General features: G+C 37.4%; 2 protein-coding genes across 2 annotated transcripts in view; one reads left to right on the forward strand and one right to left on the reverse strand.

Moving 5' to 3' along the window:
• Positions 1–13,067, reverse strand: part of LOC115454085 — a 55,108-nt gene extending 42,041 nt beyond the window's left edge. The window contains exons 1-8 of the mRNA XM_037437243.1: positions 12,589–13,067; positions 6,837–6,968; positions 6,146–6,272; positions 4,431–4,507; positions 3,280–3,378; positions 2,558–2,637; positions 1,415–1,497; positions 866–992 (exon numbers count right to left, since the gene is read on the reverse strand). Coding sequence (XP_037293140.1) covers positions 866–992; positions 1,415–1,497; positions 2,558–2,637; positions 3,280–3,378; positions 4,431–4,507; positions 6,146–6,272; positions 6,837–6,968; positions 12,589–12,891 — 1,028 coding nt within the window. The 5' untranslated portion in view covers positions 12,892–13,067. The remainder of the gene's footprint in view (positions 1–865; positions 993–1,414; positions 1,498–2,557; positions 2,638–3,279; positions 3,379–4,430; positions 4,508–6,145; positions 6,273–6,836; positions 6,969–12,588) is intronic.
• Positions 13,068–13,707: 640 nt separating this feature from the next.
• Positions 13,708–21,184, forward strand: LOC115453854. Its single transcript, XM_030182583.2, has 4 exons — positions 13,708–14,107; positions 15,260–15,350; positions 16,563–16,681; positions 18,075–21,184. The coding sequence occupies exons 1-4, from the start codon at positions 13,966–13,968 to the stop codon at positions 18,242–18,244; spliced, it is 522 nt and encodes a 173-aa protein (XP_030038443.1). The 5' UTR covers positions 13,708–13,965; the 3' UTR covers positions 18,245–21,184.
• Positions 21,185–21,600: the final 416 nt, after the last annotated feature.

Genomic DNA, 21,600 nt, shown 5'->3' on the forward strand with positions numbered 1-21,600 from the left:
TAACTTGTTGATTTTTTACCGGATTTTAATAATTCCTTCTGTGTTATAATTTATATTATGTAAATATTTGATAATAGTAAAGAACAAAAATGAGTCCGGTGCCCTATTGTATTTTAGGTTCATTTTCGCGTGATTACTATGGAAAATCTTCATAGGAATACGTCCGATTGCTTCATATTCGCAAAAAAGAATTCAACCCACAGTATGGTCGAACATGAGCCGAATATACCAAATTAGCTCTAATCTTGAAGGTCTATATTTTTCATTAGTAAAAACATCTCAGTCCAAATATGTTAATTTGAACTTCTTATGAACAAAATATAAAATAGAATATCAATGATCAAAAATACGATTTTAACTTCAATCTTCACTATTTCAAGTGTTATTTTGTGGGCTGGATCCTTTTTGAGTATCTACGTCGAATTGTATGTTAGGTTCATTTTCGCGTTATTACCGTTAAAAAGATCTTTAGAATGGTAATGAAGGGATTGTATGTTAGTGTCATTTTCGCGTGATTACTGTGGGAGATCTTTTTTGGAATGGTAATATAACAATTGTATATTAGATTCATCTTCGCGTGATTACTGCTAGAAATATCTTCTTTAGAATGGTAATGAATAATTGTACGTTAAGTTCATTTTCGCTGTTACCGTTGATAGATCTTCATTAGAATGGTAATGAAGTATAAGTATTTTTGTAACTTGTGATTAGTTCATTTTTGCCATCGAGGAGCCGTTCAAGTATTACGTAACGCAATTTTTGAAGATTATTGACCCCCGCCCCCCTCCCCCCAACCCATGTAACGCGCAGTAGCGTTTTCCTGTAATTATTTGTATATTTCGGTCCTTCGAGCCGGACTACTCACATGTTGGTGCCGACGAGCGTGTACATGAGCGCCGATATCTCGCACCACGAGTGGTACACGCCCAGCAGCCACTCCGGCACCGGCGTGAAGTGCGTCTCGTCTGATTCGCACGCGAGTCGCTCCGCTTCTGAGAACAACGTGTCCGTTGATTATCGACGCGCAAAATAACCACACTACATTCGATGGTAAAGTGGGGTCGACACAATTGTGTCGGCCTGTCTCAAAGACACCCCCCCCCCCCCGGAAGCTCGCATGGGGGGATATTAGTCGCGGTCCTAGGCACACAGTGCAGTGTGTATACCTCATGGTTGGATATCACATTGAGGCCTATAAGGGACCGCGAACATTTTCTCTCCAACTTCACTCCGCGCATTCTATTATGTCCCCTTCACTCCGCCCATCCCATCCCCCCCCCCCTATTTCTCCTCTTCTTCCAGGGCCCTGCAGTCGTTAAGCCTGGAGATTCGTATACCGTTCGCTTATTTCACCCGGTGCTAACTGCGAAGTCTGTACTTAAGAAAACAGTGAATGACTGGATGGTCCACTCACCGCACACGTAGTGTAGAAGTGCGGCCTCCTCCTCTGGCGTGACGGGCGGCTCCTCGTACGTGAACATGTCCGGCGCTGCCAACCTGATAACAACAAAGCTTATAGCAGTAGGGGCTGTGGATGTTGGAAGGTAGGCCTTATGCTGCCGTTGACGCTGAGAGCGTCCTTCGGTTACGCGGGAGCTTCTAAGCCCCCCTCCCCCCCATAGGAGACGGGCCGCAACAGGCGGCACCGCGCAGGGACGACTGCGGACGAAAACTTAGACATTTCAGTCAGAGGAAGCTCGCAGTCGTCCCTAATGCGCCGAAGAGGGCCACCGCGGAGTTTTAGCTGGTATGCCGTGCGTTGTATATAGGTTAGGGACTCGGCCCGGCGGTCGCCTGAAGGTCTACATCAAATCCGGGCGGCGCAACGCCGGGTCGTAAGGCACGGTGACCACAACATAACCGCTCAGTTGCCCCCCACGAAGGCTGGGCGGTAGTCATAAGAAACTTTCTCCGCCAAAAAAAAAGGTTTTTATCGTACTAATGAATAAGCGGAGATAACCTAGTTGGGTTTGGAACGGACTGCTTTTCATTATTTGGGTATGGAAATGTGAACCAACTACACTTGACGGTGAGAAAGGGGTCTAATAGAATGTCGACTGACGAGAGATGATTACCCTTCGACAGTCGACACAATTATGTCTGTTGGAACTGAATATACACAGGCTGATGCCGGAACGCGACACTTACGTGGGCCACTATGGCGGGTTTTAACACCTTGTGTACGGTGGTCGCTTCTCGGATAAAAATGAAAAAAAAAAAAAAAAAAAAAAATGTTTATTTTTTATTTATTGCTATGAATGACGAGACGAGTTTGCCATTCGCCTGATGGTAAGCGATACGACCGATAAACTGTAGAAACACCAACACCTTGAATTACAAAGTGTTTGGTATTCTACTGCGCTCGCCTGAGACATGAGATGTTAAGGATGTCCAGTAGTTACACTGGCTACAATGTCCTTCAAACACACAACAGTGACTACACACTGTTTGACAGAAATAGACCTAGCGGTGGCACCTACCCAGGCGGACTCTCACATAGAAACCTACCACCAATAAAATATGTATCATCAAAATGAGCCTGTACGGGTACACTCACTGGTCAGGCTGTTGTTCGGAGTGCAGGTCCTCGGGCAGCGGGAGGCTCTCGCGCGCTGTCTCCTCTGCCGACGCCAACAACTGTGAACATAGATATAGAGGTGACTAGAGGCTCCATCCATGGAAAGTACTTCTGCAGTGTTTATAGAAATGACTACAGGCTCCACCCTTGGAGAACATAAGTTAATGTACTTCTGTGGTATTTTCTAAGACAGTAAGTCTAAGCTGGGACATGATGAGCCATATTTTTTAAACGGACTAACTAGTTCCACTACACTGCCTTGACAAGGTGTGGTGGTACAATTAGTATACTCAGCGCCATCTCGTCAACATCAATGGAACTACGACTATGTGGTATTGACGTAGTGATTTATCGCATAGCAATCACGCTAGATGGCGATGGACGATTCTGAATTGCGATTGCATCAATTTGCGCAACGCAGTATATATACCACCTCCGAATAGAAATCGTCGGAGGGGCCCTGGCCGTTCACAAGCAACATCTGGCCGGAAATCTTCACCTTCCATAGAGGAACGCAACCATCTGTTCCTCTACAGCGGTGTCTACCTTTACGTCGCTAAAAAGGAATAAATTACGTATTTCACCCAACCATTCCACAGCCTTAGGTGGCACAGATATGAGTTTCCGACCCTTATGGTTCGCACCAAGATGGAAGACTACGATTTAGTTCCGCAAGCCAGCACGCGTGGTTGACAACTCACCTGCAATATATCCTCGTGCCTGATGAGGAACTTGTCTTCGCGAGGAGTGTCCGCGCTCAGCAGCGGCAGCAAGAACTGGCCCAGCGCCGGAGCCTCGGCCTGTGGAAACATGCACATATTGTGTGAACAGTCTTGCAAAAATGATTTATGTGTACGCGAATGTTAGACATTGGAATTAAACTATTTTTCGAATTTTATCGCTGTTTTAACATTATACATTGTCCCCCGACTTCAAGACACTGTGAGCTCATTCTGCGTAGATCGGACCACCAACAGTTAAAATTTGTATAATTGTAAAATGTAGGTAGAAATTGTAAATTTGACTTTGCGGATGAACAACACCTCAGTCCCTGTGACCATGAAGACTGCAAAGTCTTTGAAACGTTGGGAGAAAATTATAATATAAAACCCGCAATAAAATCCGTAAAATAGTTTAGTTTCAAAGTTTTGTACAAGTCGATCTGAGATATAAAATTTTCATGAATAATTTGTTGGTGGTAGGATATATTTTATACTCGCCCGGATAGCGACCACCGTACACAAGGTGTTAAAACCCGCCATAGTGGCCCACGTGTCGCGTTCCGGGATCAGCCTGTGTATATCCGGTTCCTAGAGGTCGGCAATATTTTAATTTTTCACAACACCTATTTTCACCACGCCTTGTACAACAAGAAGTTGATACCCTTTTTCACAGCACCATGTACAAGAACTAGTTGATATACATTCGTCACAACACCCTGTACGAGTAGTCAATAACCTCTTTTTAATTGGATGTAGATATGCAAAAAGTATACAGCCCACAAAATAACACTTGAAATAGTGAAGATTGATGTTTAAATCGTATTTTGCTCATTAATATTCCATTTTATATTTTGTTAATAAAAAGTTTAAATTAACATATTTTGACTAAGATGTTTTTACTAATGGAAAATATAGACGTTATAGACTAGAACTAATTTGGCATACACGACGCATTTTCGACCATACTGTGGGTTGGATCCTTTTTGCGTATTCTAATCGACACCTATTTTTCACATGTAAAATAATTAGTCAACACCCTCTTTTTCTCACCCTGTACATCAGTCAATCCCCTATTTTTAATTGAAACCTATTTTTCACAACACCCTGTATATCGTATAACGAGTACTCACGTTGTCGTCGTGCTGGTACGCGTCGCAGTCCGCCGCCGCTGCTCCAGTCTCCTTCATCGACGAACTGTCCGACGAGCCTGTTACAATAAACCCATGTTATTAAAAAAAATAAATACTTTATTTATCACGTAGGTGAACAAAGTTGCACTTATGATACGTCAAAACAATGTATAAGATTAATTATTGTCACTACATAGTATAAAACAAAGTCGCTTTCTCTGTCCCTATGTGTGCTTAAATCTTTAAAACTACGCAACGGATTTTGATGCGGTTTTTTTTTAATAGATAGAGTGATTCAAGAGGAATGTTTATATGTATAATAATAACATCCATTAAATAGTCTGCATTGCACCCGTGCGAACCGGGGCGGGTCGCTAGTTATTTCTAAATAACAATTACACACACATTAAAAAAAACGATTTTTATTTCTCAATGACTCACATCCCAAGTCCTTGAGATCGTCGGTGAACCTGAGATTAAAAATGCCTGCGCAAACCACCACATTCATGGACAAATCGTTCGCCGTTGAAGCTGTTCGATTGTGGAACGCGCTGCCTCTTATGGTGAGACGGGCGAAAACACTGTCATCATTCAAGCAGCTAGTCAAAGATTACTATCTTTCTCACTAAACAGATACATTGATGTGTATGTATGTATTATACATGTGTTTTTATTTTTACTATCATTATTATTTTTCTTTTGTATGTATGTAATATGTAGGTATATATTATATGTGTATTTATGTATGTAATGTTTATAAATTATTTGTTTTTTTTGTTTGTTTGTTTTGTTTTTGTGTGTGTTTGTACAATAAAGAGTAAAATAATAATAATAATAATAATTACAATTACTTTTTTTAGATACTTGCCTCTATTGAATTATTTTCATATTTGATTGATTTTGTTTATTTTCTTTTTGCAATTTTTTATTTATAACATTGTTAATTAATTTTCGTCTACTCTCTTCTATGTATGTATTACCTATTAGTGGAAACTGTGTTTGATTAAGAACCTTAATTTACATTCATTTATTTTTAGTCATAATTTGTTCTGTTTGTTTCCCAAATAAATAAATAATATACTTATATAACTATGGACATTTTAAATTAGGGATAAAATTTATAATGAAAACAAGGTACAAACCTAAGTAACCAGCTCGGGCTAGCAAGTAGGGGGAAATAGAAGGATAACGCGTCACGATCCTCACCGGCGAGGACATGAGCCCTAACCTAGCTGACCTACCAGCTTTATTAATTTTCAATACCACGAACTGTTGCACTAACTCTCCAATCTCTCCCTTCTCAATGCGAGTCCCGAATGTGACGCGTTTATCAATGAATGGAAAGGTATGCTGGCTGAATGACTGAGATATTGTGCATTTTTTTTTTATTGCTTTGAATGATGAGACGAGCTTGCCGTTCGCCTGATGGTAAGCGATACGACCGACCATAAACAGTAGAAACACCAACACCTTGAATTACAACGTATTGTTTGGTATTGCACTGCGCTCGCCATCCATCCATGAGATGTTAATTATTATGTCCAGTAGTAACACTGGCTACAATGTTCAAACCGGAACACACCAGTGACTACACACTGCTTGACAGGAATAGACATTGCGGTGGTACCTATCCAGGCGGACTCTCACATAGAGACCTACCACCAGTAATTTTCCAAAAGGGAACCCAATCTCTTAGTAGTATAAATATAACTTACAAGCATCATCAAGTTCAGTCCACTGGTCATCGGAGTCGGAGTCGGCGCCGACGTCGGACGCGTCGGAGGGTGCCGCCGCGGCGCGCCCCCGCGCCCCGCCTGCGCCTGCGCCGCGACGTCGCAGTGCCTGCCGGCAAATAAAACACCATCAACATATTTTAATTACAAGCATGGCCTGAATAATGAATGAATCCCTCCTAGCCGAATTTCGGCCACGGCGGCCAATCTCAACGGTGATCAGCCAGGTACGCAGGAGATAAGTATTTGCGCAATACACAAGCACTCTCTGTTCCTTCACTCTCATAGTGCGGTGAGACGGCAATTCGACATGACCGGAGAGAGATCAGGCGCAGGACCAACGGCTTTACGTGCTTTCCGAGGCACGGGGGTATCACACCGCCAACTTCCTGACTCCGAGCTGCGACTGTGTAATTTTTAAGATGGAAAAACCCCAGTCACAAATATTTTGGCCCGACCCGGGATTCCAACGCAGGACCTTAGCACGGCAGTCGTACTTGTACCGTGTACACTTACAACTACGCCACCGTGGCAGGCCTGAATAATAAGACGTATTAACACGGACACAAACACACACAACACGCCTCTATCTACGAAGGTGTAGGCAGGTTTTATCTCAATAACAACCAATCACAGAAGCCGCGAACAAAAGCTAGTAGTATGTAAATCATACCTCCTTCCCCTTGGCAATGGGCCGGCGTCGGTGCGTCCGCTTCGGCCTCTGCGGGTATTGCCGCTGCTTACCCCCCCTGCCACCTGACCATGAGGATGATGAAGAGCCGCTGCCAGAGCCGCGGTGGCCCATCTGCGAATGAAAATAACGTATTTGAATTAATTCTATCTTTACGTTTACTAAGTATTTACTTTAGAAATTTAGAAATATTGATTAAAATCCGGAAAAAATAAACAAGTTAAGCTTTGAATTTCGATAACAAGTGTCAAGAAACGAGAAAAGAGGCGCAATACACACAAGTGACGTCATCGGGATAACAATTCGTGCGAAAGAAAGAGATAAAGCGATAACCACATTCGTGACACATTGCAATATTTGAAATATAAATTACTGCTTCATTCCTATACCAATTTTAATGCAGTTTTCTCAGAAGGGTTACTTCTTAGTACCAGTACCGTATTTATATTTTTAATAATTGTAGGCCACTTTATTTCCGCCACCCCATGTATGAATGTACGTATATCTATACTATTATATAAAGCTGAAGAGTTTGTTTGTTTGTTTGTTTGAACGCGCTAATCTCAGGAACTACTGGTCCAAACTGAAAAATTCTTTTTGCGTTGGATAGCCCTATGTTCGTGGAGTGCTATAGGCTATATATCATCACGCTATACCCAATAGGAGCGGAGCAGTAATGCCTAATCTCAGGAACTATCGGTCCGAACTGAAAAATTCTTTTTACGTTGGATAGCCCTTTGTTCGTGGAGTGCTATAGGCTATATATCATCACGCTATACCCAATAGGAGCGGAGCAGTAATGGCTAATCCCAGGAACTACCGGTCCAAACTGAAAAATTCTTTTTGCGTTGGATAGCCTTTTGTTCGTGGAGTGCTATAGGCTATATATCATCACGCTATACCCAATAGGAGCGGAGCAGTAATGGCTAATCTCAGGAACTACCGGTTCGAACTAAAAAATCATTTTGTATTGGATAGCCCTTTGTTCGTGAAGTGCTATAGGCTATATATCATCACGCTATGACCAATAGGAGCAGAGCAGTAACGGCTAATCTCAGAAACTAGGAGTTTGAACTGAATAATTCTTTTTGTGTTGGATAGCCCTTTGTTCCTGGAATGCTATAGGCTATATATATCATCACGCTATGCCCAATAGGAGCGGAGCAGTAATCGCTAATCTCAGGAACTACCGGTTCGAACTGAAAAAACATTTTTGTGTTGGATAGCCCTTTGTTCCTGGAGTGCTATAGGTTATATATCGTCACGCTATGACCAATAGGAGCGGAGCAGTAATGAAACATAATGCAAAAACGGGGACAATTTATTAGTTTTGAGAGCTTCTGTTGCGTGCGCTGCGTAAACGGTTAAAGTTATGCAACAATAATGTATGACGGGATTGTTCCTCTTAAAAAGTTCTACAAAAATATCATAAAACAAAGTTCCCCGCTGCATCGGTCTGCCCGAAAGTGTTAAACTTAAAAACTACCTAACGTATTAGGTTAAATTTGGTATGGAGACAGTTTGAGACCCTGGGAAGAACATAGGCTCCCGGGAAAATATATAGCGTGACTTTTATAACGGAAAACTTTAGCCCGAAAAACTTTATAACGTTCTCTGAAATCTGCCGCCCCTAAGAGGCTGCCGTCCATAGACCGCGGCCTATACGGCCTATTTACAAACATTATCCTATTTAGTCCATTTTCGCCATAAATCCTATTTTAATAAGGTCATTTATAGATATCGGTCATTGTCCACACTACACTATACAGTATTGTATACAGTCATTTCTCTGCATAAAATTTTTCAGTCATAAATTTTCCTTTATTCCAAATTTAAATAACCTGTGTACCTATTAAGATTTGTTACCAACAAACTATTTTACATGACAAATTGGAAGGTAGAAATGAGAATCACTCTATCTCACTCACACGCCCGCAGCGTAATATGATGACGTCACTCTGCAGTAAATACTTGTTTATATCCCCTAGGACGAAACTTTAAAAATCTTTCTTATTTTTGTAGATAATAAAGAATTATTTTACATTTAAGATGGCATTAGTCATTGATGGCATACAAAACGTGCAAAGAATATTGAACCCAAACATGTTTTGAATGGGTTAACAAGTCAATGCAAAATATCTCACTATGCATATATCAATTCTATAAAAGGATCAATGATCAATTTAAAGTTCAAACTCTGGTTATTTGACATTTTAATTCACACTTAGATACAAATTTCCCTGAAAATCTGATCTATACAATGATATCGACAATTCAAAGACCCTTTATAATATAAAATATCTTATGTTTCCTACTTAATATGTTTTAAAAAAATATTTTGATATTGACACTTAAAATACAGTATTTTTAAGAAAACATTTAATTAACATAATCCATTCATTAGCTTACTAATTATTATGAATGAATGAATCCTTCCCAGCTGAATTTCGTTCACAGCGGTCAGTCTCAATGGAAACCAGCCATGCAAGAGATATTATAGTGGAAAAGTATGTGCAATCCACAGGTGTAGAAAATGACTGAATTTAAATATACATTAATAATTTTATTAATTGTAATTTGAACCGCATGTCTATTTCTGCCGCAGCAGTGTGTAGTCACGGTTGTGTTTCAGATTGAAGGACATTGTAGCCAGTGTAACTACTGGAAATAATAAGTCTTAACATCTCATATCTCAGACGAGCGCAGCAGAATACCAAATAATACTTTGTAATTCAAGATGTTGGTGTTTCTAATGTATATGGGCGGTCGCATCGCTTACCATCAGGCGAACGACAAGCTCGTCTCAGTATTAAAAACAATAAAAAACATGTCTCGCGTATTAATCCAGGACATGGTGTACCTAATGGGTTGATCTGAAAATCTTTGGGAGAGGCCCATGTTCAGCAATGGATATCATGCGGCTGATCATGGTGATGGTTTACCCATATCCCAAATTTCATCCAAATCCATTCAGTTGTTTCTGTGATTACTACTTTACAAACAAAAAAATTTCAAAATCTTTCTTAGTTGCAATATTAATAAGATACAATTATATTTCATGAATATATATTAATATTAATCATCTAGTATTTTCTTCATTTTACATCATTGCAGATATAATTAAATAAACACTATAATGAACAATACAATATGAATACTTTAAGATGTTTAAACTATTTCATATACATTCAAGAGCTTTTTCTTTACAAATACCAATTAACATTGCTTGCATACTATATTACATAGTACATATTATTGATTGCGTCATTATGTTAATAATTATTTAAAAACATTACAAAAGACTAATTTGCAAAATTATAAAAACAAAGCTAATAGGTAACAAAAATATGAGTACTAAAAAACATATTTTTCTTTTAAAATTCTTATTGATGTATTTGCTTATTTATAATTGATGGCATAATGTTTTCTTTATATTATGACGTTTCGATTGACTGATTGCCGCAACGGCGTAACTTCCATTTTTTTTATTGCTTTGAATGATGAGACAAGCTTCCCGTTCGCCTGATGGTAAGCAATACGATCCATAAACAGTAGAAACACCAACACCTTGAATTACAAAGTATTGTTTGGTATTCCAGTGTGCTCGCTATCTTGTGACATGATATGTTAAGTCTTATAGTCCAGTAGCTATACTGGCTACAATGTCCTTCAAACCGGTACACAAGTGACTACACACTGCTGTTTGGCAGCAGAACTAGGCATTGGGATGGTACATACCCAAATGGACTCTCACACATGAGAGACACCATAGTTGGATAATATATTACATAAAATCTCTGAAGTATGTAACACAACACTATATTTTGATCAATTTAAAAAAATAAACAGCTGAAGCTATGCAATTTTCATTGTACTAGCTTCCAAAGGGTTAATTATAATAACAAGAAATATCTTATAGTCTGTTCTAACTAAAAAAAAACTCAAAAATGACCTTAATTTTTATGCATATTGGCATATTTTCCCAATTTTCTATATCTATTGTATTTACTTTGTTCATTAGTTTATAATTTAAATTTTCACTTTATTGCTGTTGTCATGATATTATTAGGCTGGCAAAAGGACTAAATATAACAAATATGTTTTGGAAAAGCTGCAAAAAACATAAACCAATTCAAATTATCATTTTCTTTTCAACTGAATGAGGGTATGGTAATTATAATTAAAACTACAAAACACTGGCCTATAACTTTAGATTGCTCAAGCATTTTAAAAATACACATCACTCCCCACAATATAAAAAATGAAAACCCTTTCATATGCAAACTTTTTCCTATAATAATATAATATATTAAACTGAATACTATTTTGTATGGGCTTTATTTAGTGTTCAGAAAAAACCTACATACAAACACGGAGTGTTTACAGGTTTTTCAAACAAATGATAATTATTATGAAAATCATTTGGTATGGTCATAAATCAAATGTTCCTAACGTTAGGAAATTATTTTATTTTGATGGGCAAACACTTGCATTGATTTTCTATTTTCTATATTTTAAATAATTGCACTATTAAAGTCTATTTTTGCAATAGTGCGATAAAAGCATTGGCATATCAATGTATGCCTATTTTGAATTTTATATTTCAAATCATTTTTGTACCTTGAGACAAGGTGAGGGAATAATTGAAGCATTAAATTTACCCAAATTTCTTTTCTCTGTGACAATATATGAATGTTTAATTTATACAATACTTTTACTTTAGATAATTGTCATTGAAATAAAAATATTTAATTGATAATAAATACATATAATGTTAGCTATAACTCAAGACACAAGACACAAAATTTCTTGAGAATTATCTATCTATTTGTTAATCTTTACTAAGATTGTAAAGCTAAAGAGTTTGTTTGAATGCATTAATTCAGGAGTTACTACATTGACTTTTAAAATGTTTTCATTAATACAAAACTACATTACTCCCAAGTGCTATAGGCTATTTTTATCTTAGAAAAATATTTATCCTCGAAAACCTTTTTAAATGAGCAGGGCCACAGGCTAAAGCTAGTGTTTAATATTTATGCTTGCCAATTGTGTCTTTACGTTCCTATTTTAATGTTTAAAAATTATAAAAACATACACCTGGAAATATTTCACAATTGATAAATAGGAATGCAAATAACTTGGTTTTATTGCCTCGCCCAGGCAGTTTTGTTTTTTTTTCTTAAAATCGTTTCTTATTTGTTTTTTTATTGATTCGGTTGTGACTGTATATGTTAATAAATTACTAAGTTATCCCCATTGTTTTATGTACATATATCAGTAATTGATTGTCAAAATGATTTGAGTAAGAGGGTCATATTTAAATAGCAAAGTAAACTAATAGATAAAAAATCTGGGTCTGGCATTATATATTATGGACTGAGAGGTCCAAGGTTCAGTTCCCTAACAGATCAAAATTTTATAGGGTTCATCTAATATATTTTTCCTGGTATGGATAGTCATATCAGAGTATTAAGACTAATATTGATTATGTTTGATGAATTAGACATTCTTATAGTACATAAATGGTTGTTGTACTAAAGATGTGGGGTTACATTATTTACTATAACATTAAAACCGAGAGTAATTTCATAACAGGTTTTGCCACAATGAACCAGAGACAATACACCCTGACACAAACAGGTTTACCTAAAATCAAAAGTAAAATTCAGCGTTAGGGGTCATCGGCCGTGGTAGAATAAAAAATGTAAACAGCAAAAGTGGAATACCGTACCGCTATATCGTAGAGCGAGGGGAAGTCTTGCTGCGGCTCGTCCGCCAGCCCGGCTAGCAGGCCCAGCTCCGCGCTGAGGTCTGCTAACTCAGCACCGATGCGGTCAGCACGATCGGCATCTCCCAGCTCGTCTTTGAGTATGTCACCTATCTCGTCCGAAACCGCGGCGACCGCGGAGGCCACGGCCGCCTCCGCCATCTCCTCTAAAGGCATGTCTTTTAGACCTTCGGGAACGCCGATGAGATCCGACTCCGAGGCACCAGACCCATTGCGACCCATACATTTCTCCATAGAAAACATCATACGCCAACCGATAAACACAATAATAAAGACGAACGGAACATCTAAAGTCTATGTAGATTGCTATCGATCACACGATCGCGTTCAATACGTTTATTATAAAACGAGAAACCATTTTTTCATTCGCACAGATATATTCCGAACTTTTTGACAATACCAATATGGCGACGGTATTTTTAGGTATATTGTGACCAGTTGAGGACGGATAACGTAACAATTTTAACTGTGGCAACATCCGATCTTTCAACTCTGCCAAACTACAAAGGAAACTTCTTATCAGACAAAAGACGAAATATTTAAAAATAGTACAATCTCATGGCTTATTAAAGTATGCGCTTCGTTATGCATTAAATATATTATATTAAAACGCGCCCCTAATTCAAGTAACCTCATCAATAGTTCGTAAAATTAAAGCATGCGTACAACGCATCTATTTAATTGGTTCATAAAATCATTAACAGGTTGTTACCGTCGCGCCGCGCCCGTGTACTTGATTCAATTTAACTATAGGTATAGATAGTCACATAAAATGTTATGTATTTAAACCAAATTGATTAACATTATCAAGGGGATTTCTCTTATATTGATTATTTTCGGATTTACTTATAAAACGTTTTACAACCTACAAAGTATTGGCTTTATCTAACAAAAAATCTTTATATCAATATATTTGAACGCATTTACATAAATATAAAATCAATAAAAAACACGCTTTATATTGAGGTTGTTTTTAAGAAATAAAATATTTGCATAATGACGTAATCTTCTGGAATTTTTCATATGTTTTACAGATTTTTTTATGCCAGCACGGACAACACCGAAGACCAATTGTCAAACAGACAGCTGACATGAGCCGCTTCTGCGCGAGTGGATATTTTCGTATTTAATCGTATTAAATGATGAAAAACCACGATGCAGGTAAAATGCTGCAGTGCGTTCACCACGGAAACGTGCCCGCGACATGTTAAACACAGTGATACCGCCCGGTTAATACAAACCTCGTGAATATTGCCTTATGTAAATAACATTACGGCATAGTTTTAGATAAAGACTCTTTCCTTTTGTACTTTTTTAATTATGGCTGTACAAAATAAGGTTTTATACGCTTTCCGCGGTTGGATAGCGTTTGTAGCTTTTATGGACTTAGGAACTGCAGGAAGATCGTATATAGAACGGAGATCATTTTTGGGCCCTAATGGGGACAATGAACAATTGGATGGTGAGTATTAATTTTTCATAGTTTTCGTACTCGTTACAGTAACCGGCTAAGATCGAAGACCATGCTGCCAAGTCATAAGTAATATTTGCGAATAACGATTTATAAATATCTAGTGCACAAATGACACTTTTTTGGCTGAATGCCGGATGCCAAATATCCGACTTGTAGCAAGGGATAATCGGATATTCGGCCGCTGAATTTTTGTTTTGCGGCCGTAATCTACTTTTGCTTACAGCCAGTTATAAGTTTATAAGCCAAATGTTTTATAACTTAAGAAAAGGCAAAACTTTTTGTTATTTATAGTTTTTTTTTAAATTAAAACTGAGGTTCATCTCATCTCAATACTTACTAATTTTAGTAACTGGCCAGCAAGTAAAATTTGGTCCTCATGCTAGATAGTTAAATTCTCTAGTTGAATAGTATAAAGACTATGGATTGGGTTTTGGTTTCAATTTCCAAGCCAGTGTCCAAGTACAGTCAGCCACAAAAGTAGCTGAATAAAAAACTTCAAAGTAGCCCATGTAAGTGTGTCGCCTTCCGCGATCAGCCTGTGTATAAACAATTCCGTCAGGCATAATTGTGTTGACTGCTGAAGGATAATCATCTATTGTTACGTGACATTTCATTGGTCCCTACTCAACTTATCATTAGGTGTAGTTGGGTCACTGTACCATGTCTGCATGAAGAATTAAAATACAGACTTCAATTAAAATATACCTTTTTCTTTCCCTAAAACAAAGTTAACCTTTTGAATTTTGTTTTAGTGAATAAAAAACAATTGTTGATAACACATAAGTTTAAAGGTGATTTGAATTTTAAGCTGACTGTACGACATTTATTATGGGTTTCTATAAATGTGTAGATTTTTTAAACAAAAATACAGCAGAAAAATTTTACCAACTGAATATTTCCGTAACATGTAGAAGATACTATGCTAAAAAAGAATCCATTTTCATACAATATAAAAAAAATCTAAATCAGTTATTAAATTACTGAGTTTCACGGCAACAAAAATAAAAAAAAAAACATTTCAAATGAAGAACCTTCTATTTTTGAATTAAAAATACTTAGATGCCTTAAAAAAAATAAAATATACTTAGATTGCCAGTACTTAGATTATTTGTCTAATAAAAAAAATTATTCACGTTCCAGGTGACTACACTATATCCAGGATGCTGGGGATGTATTCCGTGCTGAAGGCATTAGCTCTCATACACTGTACTCTATACATACACTACAGACCGTAAGTAATTAACAGCTGCCATTTTGATTATTATTCGTAAGATATATTTTATATTCGCCCAGTTAGCAACCGTACACAAGTTGTTAAAACCCGCCATAGTGGCCCACGTGTGTCGCGTTCCGGGATCAGCCTGTGTATATCAGGTTCTAACAGGCATAATTGTGTCGACTGAAGGGTAATCATCTCTCGTCAGTCGACATTCTATTGGACTCCATTCAACTTACTGTCAGGTGCAGAGGGGTCACATTGTCATACATATATATAAAAAAAGGTGTATATGTCTAATAATTCAATGTTTTATTTCGCCTTATTGAATCATTAACCTAAGCCTCAGCCTCAGCTAAGTTGAACATATTCAAAAATATATAATTTAACCTAGATACTCAACTTGTAACGCATACCTCATAAGGGATTATCGATTTCTCATATTCATTCATGTTATTTCTAATTTGTGCATGTCGTGTTCACTTCCAGAAGGTTGCAAATATTTTGAAAGTTGTATTAAAACTTTATTTTATGAATGTTATGTGTTTGTAACCAGTTTTGTGGAACTAATAAAAAGAAAAAAAAAATTACATTTAGAAGGTGCGAGACAAAACATCTAATGAATAACATTCGCGTAAACTTAAGAAATCATCATCGAATGATCATCAGACGTTGTTTCGTTATACAGCGTTTTATTAGTAAAGTCATGATGTATCGTTTCAACATTCGACCTAAGAGCAATGACACCAAACTAACCGTTCCACTCACTCCTTAGTGGTGGTAGCGATAACGCGTTTGTAATACTTTTTATGCTGGAAGCATAAAAAGTATTAAAGTAAAAAAAAATAAAAACAATAAAAAACCTTTTTTTCTTTTTTATCTAATTGCTTTTAATGACGAGACGAGCCTGCCGTTCGCCAGATGGTAAGCGATACGACCGCCCGTAAACAGTAGAAACACCATCCAACACTTTGAATTACAAAGTATTGTTTGGTATTACACTGCGCTCGCCAACTGAGACATGAGATGTTAAGTCTTATCATCTCCAGTAGTTATACTGGCTACTATGTTCAAACCGGAACACAACAGCGACTACACACTGCTGCTTGGCAGATGACATTGCGGTGGTACCTACCCAGTCTCTCACATATGAGAGACCTACCACCAGTGTATACCACCACTTCTAGGATTTAACTTTTTGTATAATTTATATTTTTTTGTTCACAGAGTTGTCTCCATGGGTTACTGGTCTCTCACTCTGACCATCATTTTGTACTTCACTGAGGCCTTCTATTTCCATTCGACCAACTTGAATTTCTACGTGGTATTCCCGTGCGTTTTAAACAGTAAGTATAGTTATGTTCGTTATTAAGCCCTGTTAAGTATGCAATACGAGACACGCGTGAAATAAATGCTGGCTCGTAGCGCACTAATTTATTAGTCCATCGACAAGGGCGTGTACGCAGCACGCTATACTTATAACTACATACATAACAAGCCCTATAATACATACTGTCACACTGCTGGGCACAGTCCTCTACTACTGAGAGCCTAAGGCCTTAGTCCACCACGCTGACCAAGGGATGATTACCCCTCGGCAGTCGACACAATTATGCCGGCCTGTTGGAACCGTATATACACAGGCTGATCTCGGAACGCGACACTTACCTGGGCCAATATAGCGGGTTTTAACGGCTTGTGTACGGTGTTCGCTATACGAGCTGATATAACTTATATCAGGTGCAGAAAAATCACTTCGCCGTGCACGTAAAAAAAAAAATTACAACGAAAATGAGATACTGTTTTGCTCCCAGCAATAAGCACATGGCGTGTTCTTTTTAGATAATCTAAGTCATTAATTCCCAAAGTGGTCCAGATAGATCACCATGGGTCCACGAGACACTTGACGGAGGTCTATGTTGCGCATGACCGAAAATTGGGAGTTCCCAATTCGTAAACGGGAGTCCATGAAAATTTTTCATTTTTGATAGTAAAGTTCTAAAATGTCGGCTTGACTTCACCTATCAACGTAGGCAGATAATATTGACAGGGGTCGTAAGGCACGGTGACCTCAACATTACAACACGGTAGTTGTAATGCACTTTCTTTGCCAAACCAAATAAAGATCCACTGGAGCCAGTAAATTTTGAAAGGGGTCTATGAGAAAAGTTTGGGAATCTCTGGTCTAAGTATAGAAGGAATGAAAAATTGTTGATGCAATAATAGGGTACCGGACTCATTTTTGTTCTTTACTATTATCAAATATTTACGCTGTATAAATTATAACACAGAAGGAATTATTAAAATCTGGTAAAAAATCAACAAGTTATAAGTCTTTGAATGTCAGTGGAACGGGTAATTAACAAGAAACAGAAAAGAGACGAAATACCCTCATTTGACGTCATCGGGAATCACAACGAGTGCGAAAGAAAGAGATGAAGCGATATCCTCACATCGCGCCCACTTTTGCACGTTAAAATATTTGAAATATGAATTACTCGCCCATTTTTTAACCAATTTGTATGCAGTTTTCGCAGGAGTGCTTCTTTTTCGTACTATTAATCATTACATATAGAATAATGAACAAAATCAAAGATAGGCCGGTTCCGTATTAGAATTTATATAAGTTTATTTTTAATGTTCTTTAGTCACTATTTTTAATTTTTAGTTATAATTGTTCGCAACAATAAACGTCTTTCTTTTTTTCTTTTAAATAACCAGTTGTAACATTTGTTTCAGTTATAACATTACTAGGTTTGATATACTTACCGACGAAGCTAAAGCTATTCGGCCAAGTTCCCGGTGTTTCCGGCATGGATAGGGAAGTCGAGGACGAGAACATGCAGATACTGAGGCAAATGGGCAACTTCAGAAGAAGAAAACCGGGAAGTAAGAATAAACATGTGTGATCAGGTTTCAGTAGTAATACAGCCAATGTTGGAGTGTTTGCGATGTTGGATCAAACATTTGTGGAATGCTGTTTATAGGTTAGAGTTGCTGTATTTTTTGTAGTTTTTCACGTGTCTACATTCGTTTTTATAAGATTTTAAATCGTTCGGAAATCTCATAGGGAGTCCATTCATCCTTTTACTAAAAATTATTTGGGCTAGAATCAATTAACTCTCTGAAGGCGGTTTGGACTGTCACATCGGAGTCGATTTTTTTTTCCTTTTAAAAAGTTATCTAAATTGCGGAAAAAATGGTAATCTGTTGGAGCAAGGTTCGTAAGTACGGTGGATGTCGCAGACATTCCAATCGCAGCTCCTCTTGTTTAGCGGCCGTCTGCTGTTAAGTGTGTGGTCTAGCGTTGTCCAGTGGCAGCACTATTTAAAAAAAAATGTTTCGCACTAGGTGATGTGACGCAAATATTTGTATTCCAAACGATAATATTGAAAACATTTTTCCAGATTTTAATAGGGACTGATTTTATAAATCTAATGTAATTATAATTAGCACCAATATTGGCCGTGTTTGATCCAACGTTTGTTCAAACACAACTGTTCCTCACGCGTCAGCTTTATAAAACACGCTGTAGATGTTAGAATAAGTCTATTTTCATACTGTATCCGCCTACACTAGTCAGCAATTTGACTTCATTTCCAAATACTTCGTTGAAATAAAACTGTTTCATCGCTGTTTTTATATTATAATTTTCTTCCGACGTTTCGAAGACTGCAGCCTTCGAAGTCACGGAGGAACTGAGGTGTTGGTCAAAGTTACAATATCAGAAATTGTAAAACCCAATTCCTTAGACCTTTCTGTAAACTCCTTTTTTATTGTCTTGAGGGTGTCGTCTAATGGGATTAAGAGACAATAGTTATAGTATGTCGATTAAATGTGTTTTCACGGGAGAATAATAAGGACTTCCAAAAACCTTGGCAACACCGTCAAAAGTGTATACCACTGATAAATATTAACACCCTTATTCATAGACTTTTTTACCTAAGAACGGAGTATTGCTGGGATAACAAGACTTTCTCAGTGGTGACGGCATGGTAGCCTTCGCAGTGCGTAGACATAGGGCCGTTGTGATTGGCTAATATTGAGATACAACTTTAATCTAGTTGGTTGTCAGATAAACAAAGCTGAGAAACAGACTTGTTATCACAGCAATGCTCTGTCCTTAGATAAATAACGTCTATGACTAAGGGGGTAATACTTGATCTGAAGATTATTTATATTTAAAATAATGCGACAAACTGTGAATGATTCATATGTCCTTCCTTTTTAATCTTAGTTATACACAAGACAGGGCTAAAAGATATATTGAATATACAGTACTATACAAATATTAAAAGTGTAAGTATCAAAATGTTTTAATTACATACGTTCTTACTCGTATAACCCGTATCATTAAAGAATCGAATCTAAAATGGCGGCGCTTATCATGTTCTCTTGCTTGTACACTAGTGCCGTCTATACTCACTCAGGCGTGTATTACAGACAGTCTCCATTTGATTTCACGCTGTCTTGACGCGCTGTGATTTTTTTATGAATTCGTTGTTATACTTCTCTGTTATTTATCCATTGTTACTTGTTTGCTATTGTTAAGTTAAAAATAAAGAAATGTTGGGAGAGAGCCTCCCTGTTATGATTGAATGCTTATTAAATATTATTAATTTGAAAAAAAATTACTGAAATTTTACATGCTAACTGTATATGTCAAAGTAAGTGCAATCCGCCATTTTAGATTCGCTTCTTTAATGCAGCGGGTTATACTACAGATAAGAGTGTTGCAAGTAGCGATTTCAAAAATGTACTAAACATGCCATGTAAACACATTTAATCCACAAACTATGTATTAACTGATAATCTCACTTAATCTAGTCGTAAGTACATCTTATAAACTATTATTTAAGCATATAAATTTTAATTATATTATGTATTATTTATAATAGAGTTGCTAAGTATATAGCAATGTATGAACCGAAGATTTACAACTGTTTTTGTTTTATTGTGTGTACAAATGTTTTTAAACAAATTCAAGGGCTTTTAGTAGGCAATATATAATTGATGATATATTAATCGATGTACAAAGGTGATCTTAGGGGGAGGCGTTTACTGGTGGTAGGTCTCTCATATGTAAGAGTCCGCCTGGGTAGGTATCACCGCAATGTCTATTTCTGCCAAGCAGCAGTGTGTAGTCACTGTTGTGTTCCGGTTTGAAGAACGCTGTAGCCAGTGTAACTACTGGGCATAAGACTTAGCTTCTCATGTTTCAGTGAGCGCAGTGGAATAACAAACGCACTTTGTAATTCAAGGTGTTAATGTTCCTACTGTTTATCGATCGTATCGCTTACCATCAGGCGAACGGCAAGCTCGTCCCGTCATTTTATTAAAAAAGGCGAGCGTGGCAACCGCCCGGCGTCTCACGCGATGTATTGGATCTTTTACGATTTTACCGACGAAACTATTAAAACTGGGGATCTTTTTACTGCTCTGGGGTCTCGCGTTGTATAGGACCGCCATTGTCAGTAAGTACAATTGCGGTCTATTTGAATAAACGATTATATTTTAAGTACGGATCGATAGTAAGAATAATAATATCAGCCCTGTATTATACAATTGTCCCACTGCACGGGCCTCGGGAAATATTTTCGCTTCTGCCCACCCCTTAAGGATCACAAGCGGTATGTTAAAATAAAACGTAATATCGACCATTGAAAAGCTAATTGACGTAAGCGACATTTTTGTTTCGAAAAACTTTACTAGGCTAAAAATACTTCTTTTTATTTGTTCCTTGACTGAAAATTGATTAAATAGTCCATTTTTGTTTTGTATCTGATATTATTACTCGACATTGGCAACATCACCGATAAATAAAAGGTGGCAGCCGTATAATAGGAAAAGAAGAAGGTTAGAAAAAAACATAGAAAAAAGTGCTGATTTTAAATATGTATGAAACTTAGTGTCGCAAAAAATGTCGCTTAGCCTTTCACACGTAAATATATATTGTACTGATAACAAAAAACTTTTACTGGAAAGTCAACGCAAAGAATCAATGTACAGGTTGTAGAGTTGAAAATTGTATGTAATACCTATACAATAATTTAAAAACGTATTTATTTCTGCAATATTATATATTACTGTGAGAAAATTATGTATGCGCACTGACTGCGGCGCTAACAATAAACTGTTTTTGCGTTTCACCACACGTGAGGCGTGTTGGCCCTAACACGATGAGCAGCAGCGACACAACACGTGTCAAAATATTCGCAATAGCTACGCAAAACACACCTCATGTGTTTTGTCACGTTTTTGTAGC

Source organism: Manduca sexta, chromosome 1 (assembly GCF_014839805.1).
Source record: "Manduca sexta isolate Smith_Timp_Sample1 chromosome 1, JHU_Msex_v1.0, whole genome shotgun sequence".
Lineage (NCBI taxonomy): Eukaryota > Metazoa > Arthropoda > Insecta > Lepidoptera > Sphingidae > Manduca > Manduca sexta.

Coding starts and splice junctions, on each gene's coding strand:
- LOC115453854 (XM_030182583.2), top strand. CDS start 13,966: ATGGCTGTACAAAATAAGGTTTTATACGCTTTCCGCGGTTGGATAGCG. Junction 14,108..15,259: donor GGACAATGAACAATTGGATG/GTGAGTATTAAT, acceptor TTCACGTTCCAG/GTGACTACACTATATCCAGG. Junction 15,351..16,562: donor CTATACATACACTACAGACC/GTAAGTAATTAA, acceptor TTTTGTTCACAG/AGTTGTCTCCATGGGTTACT.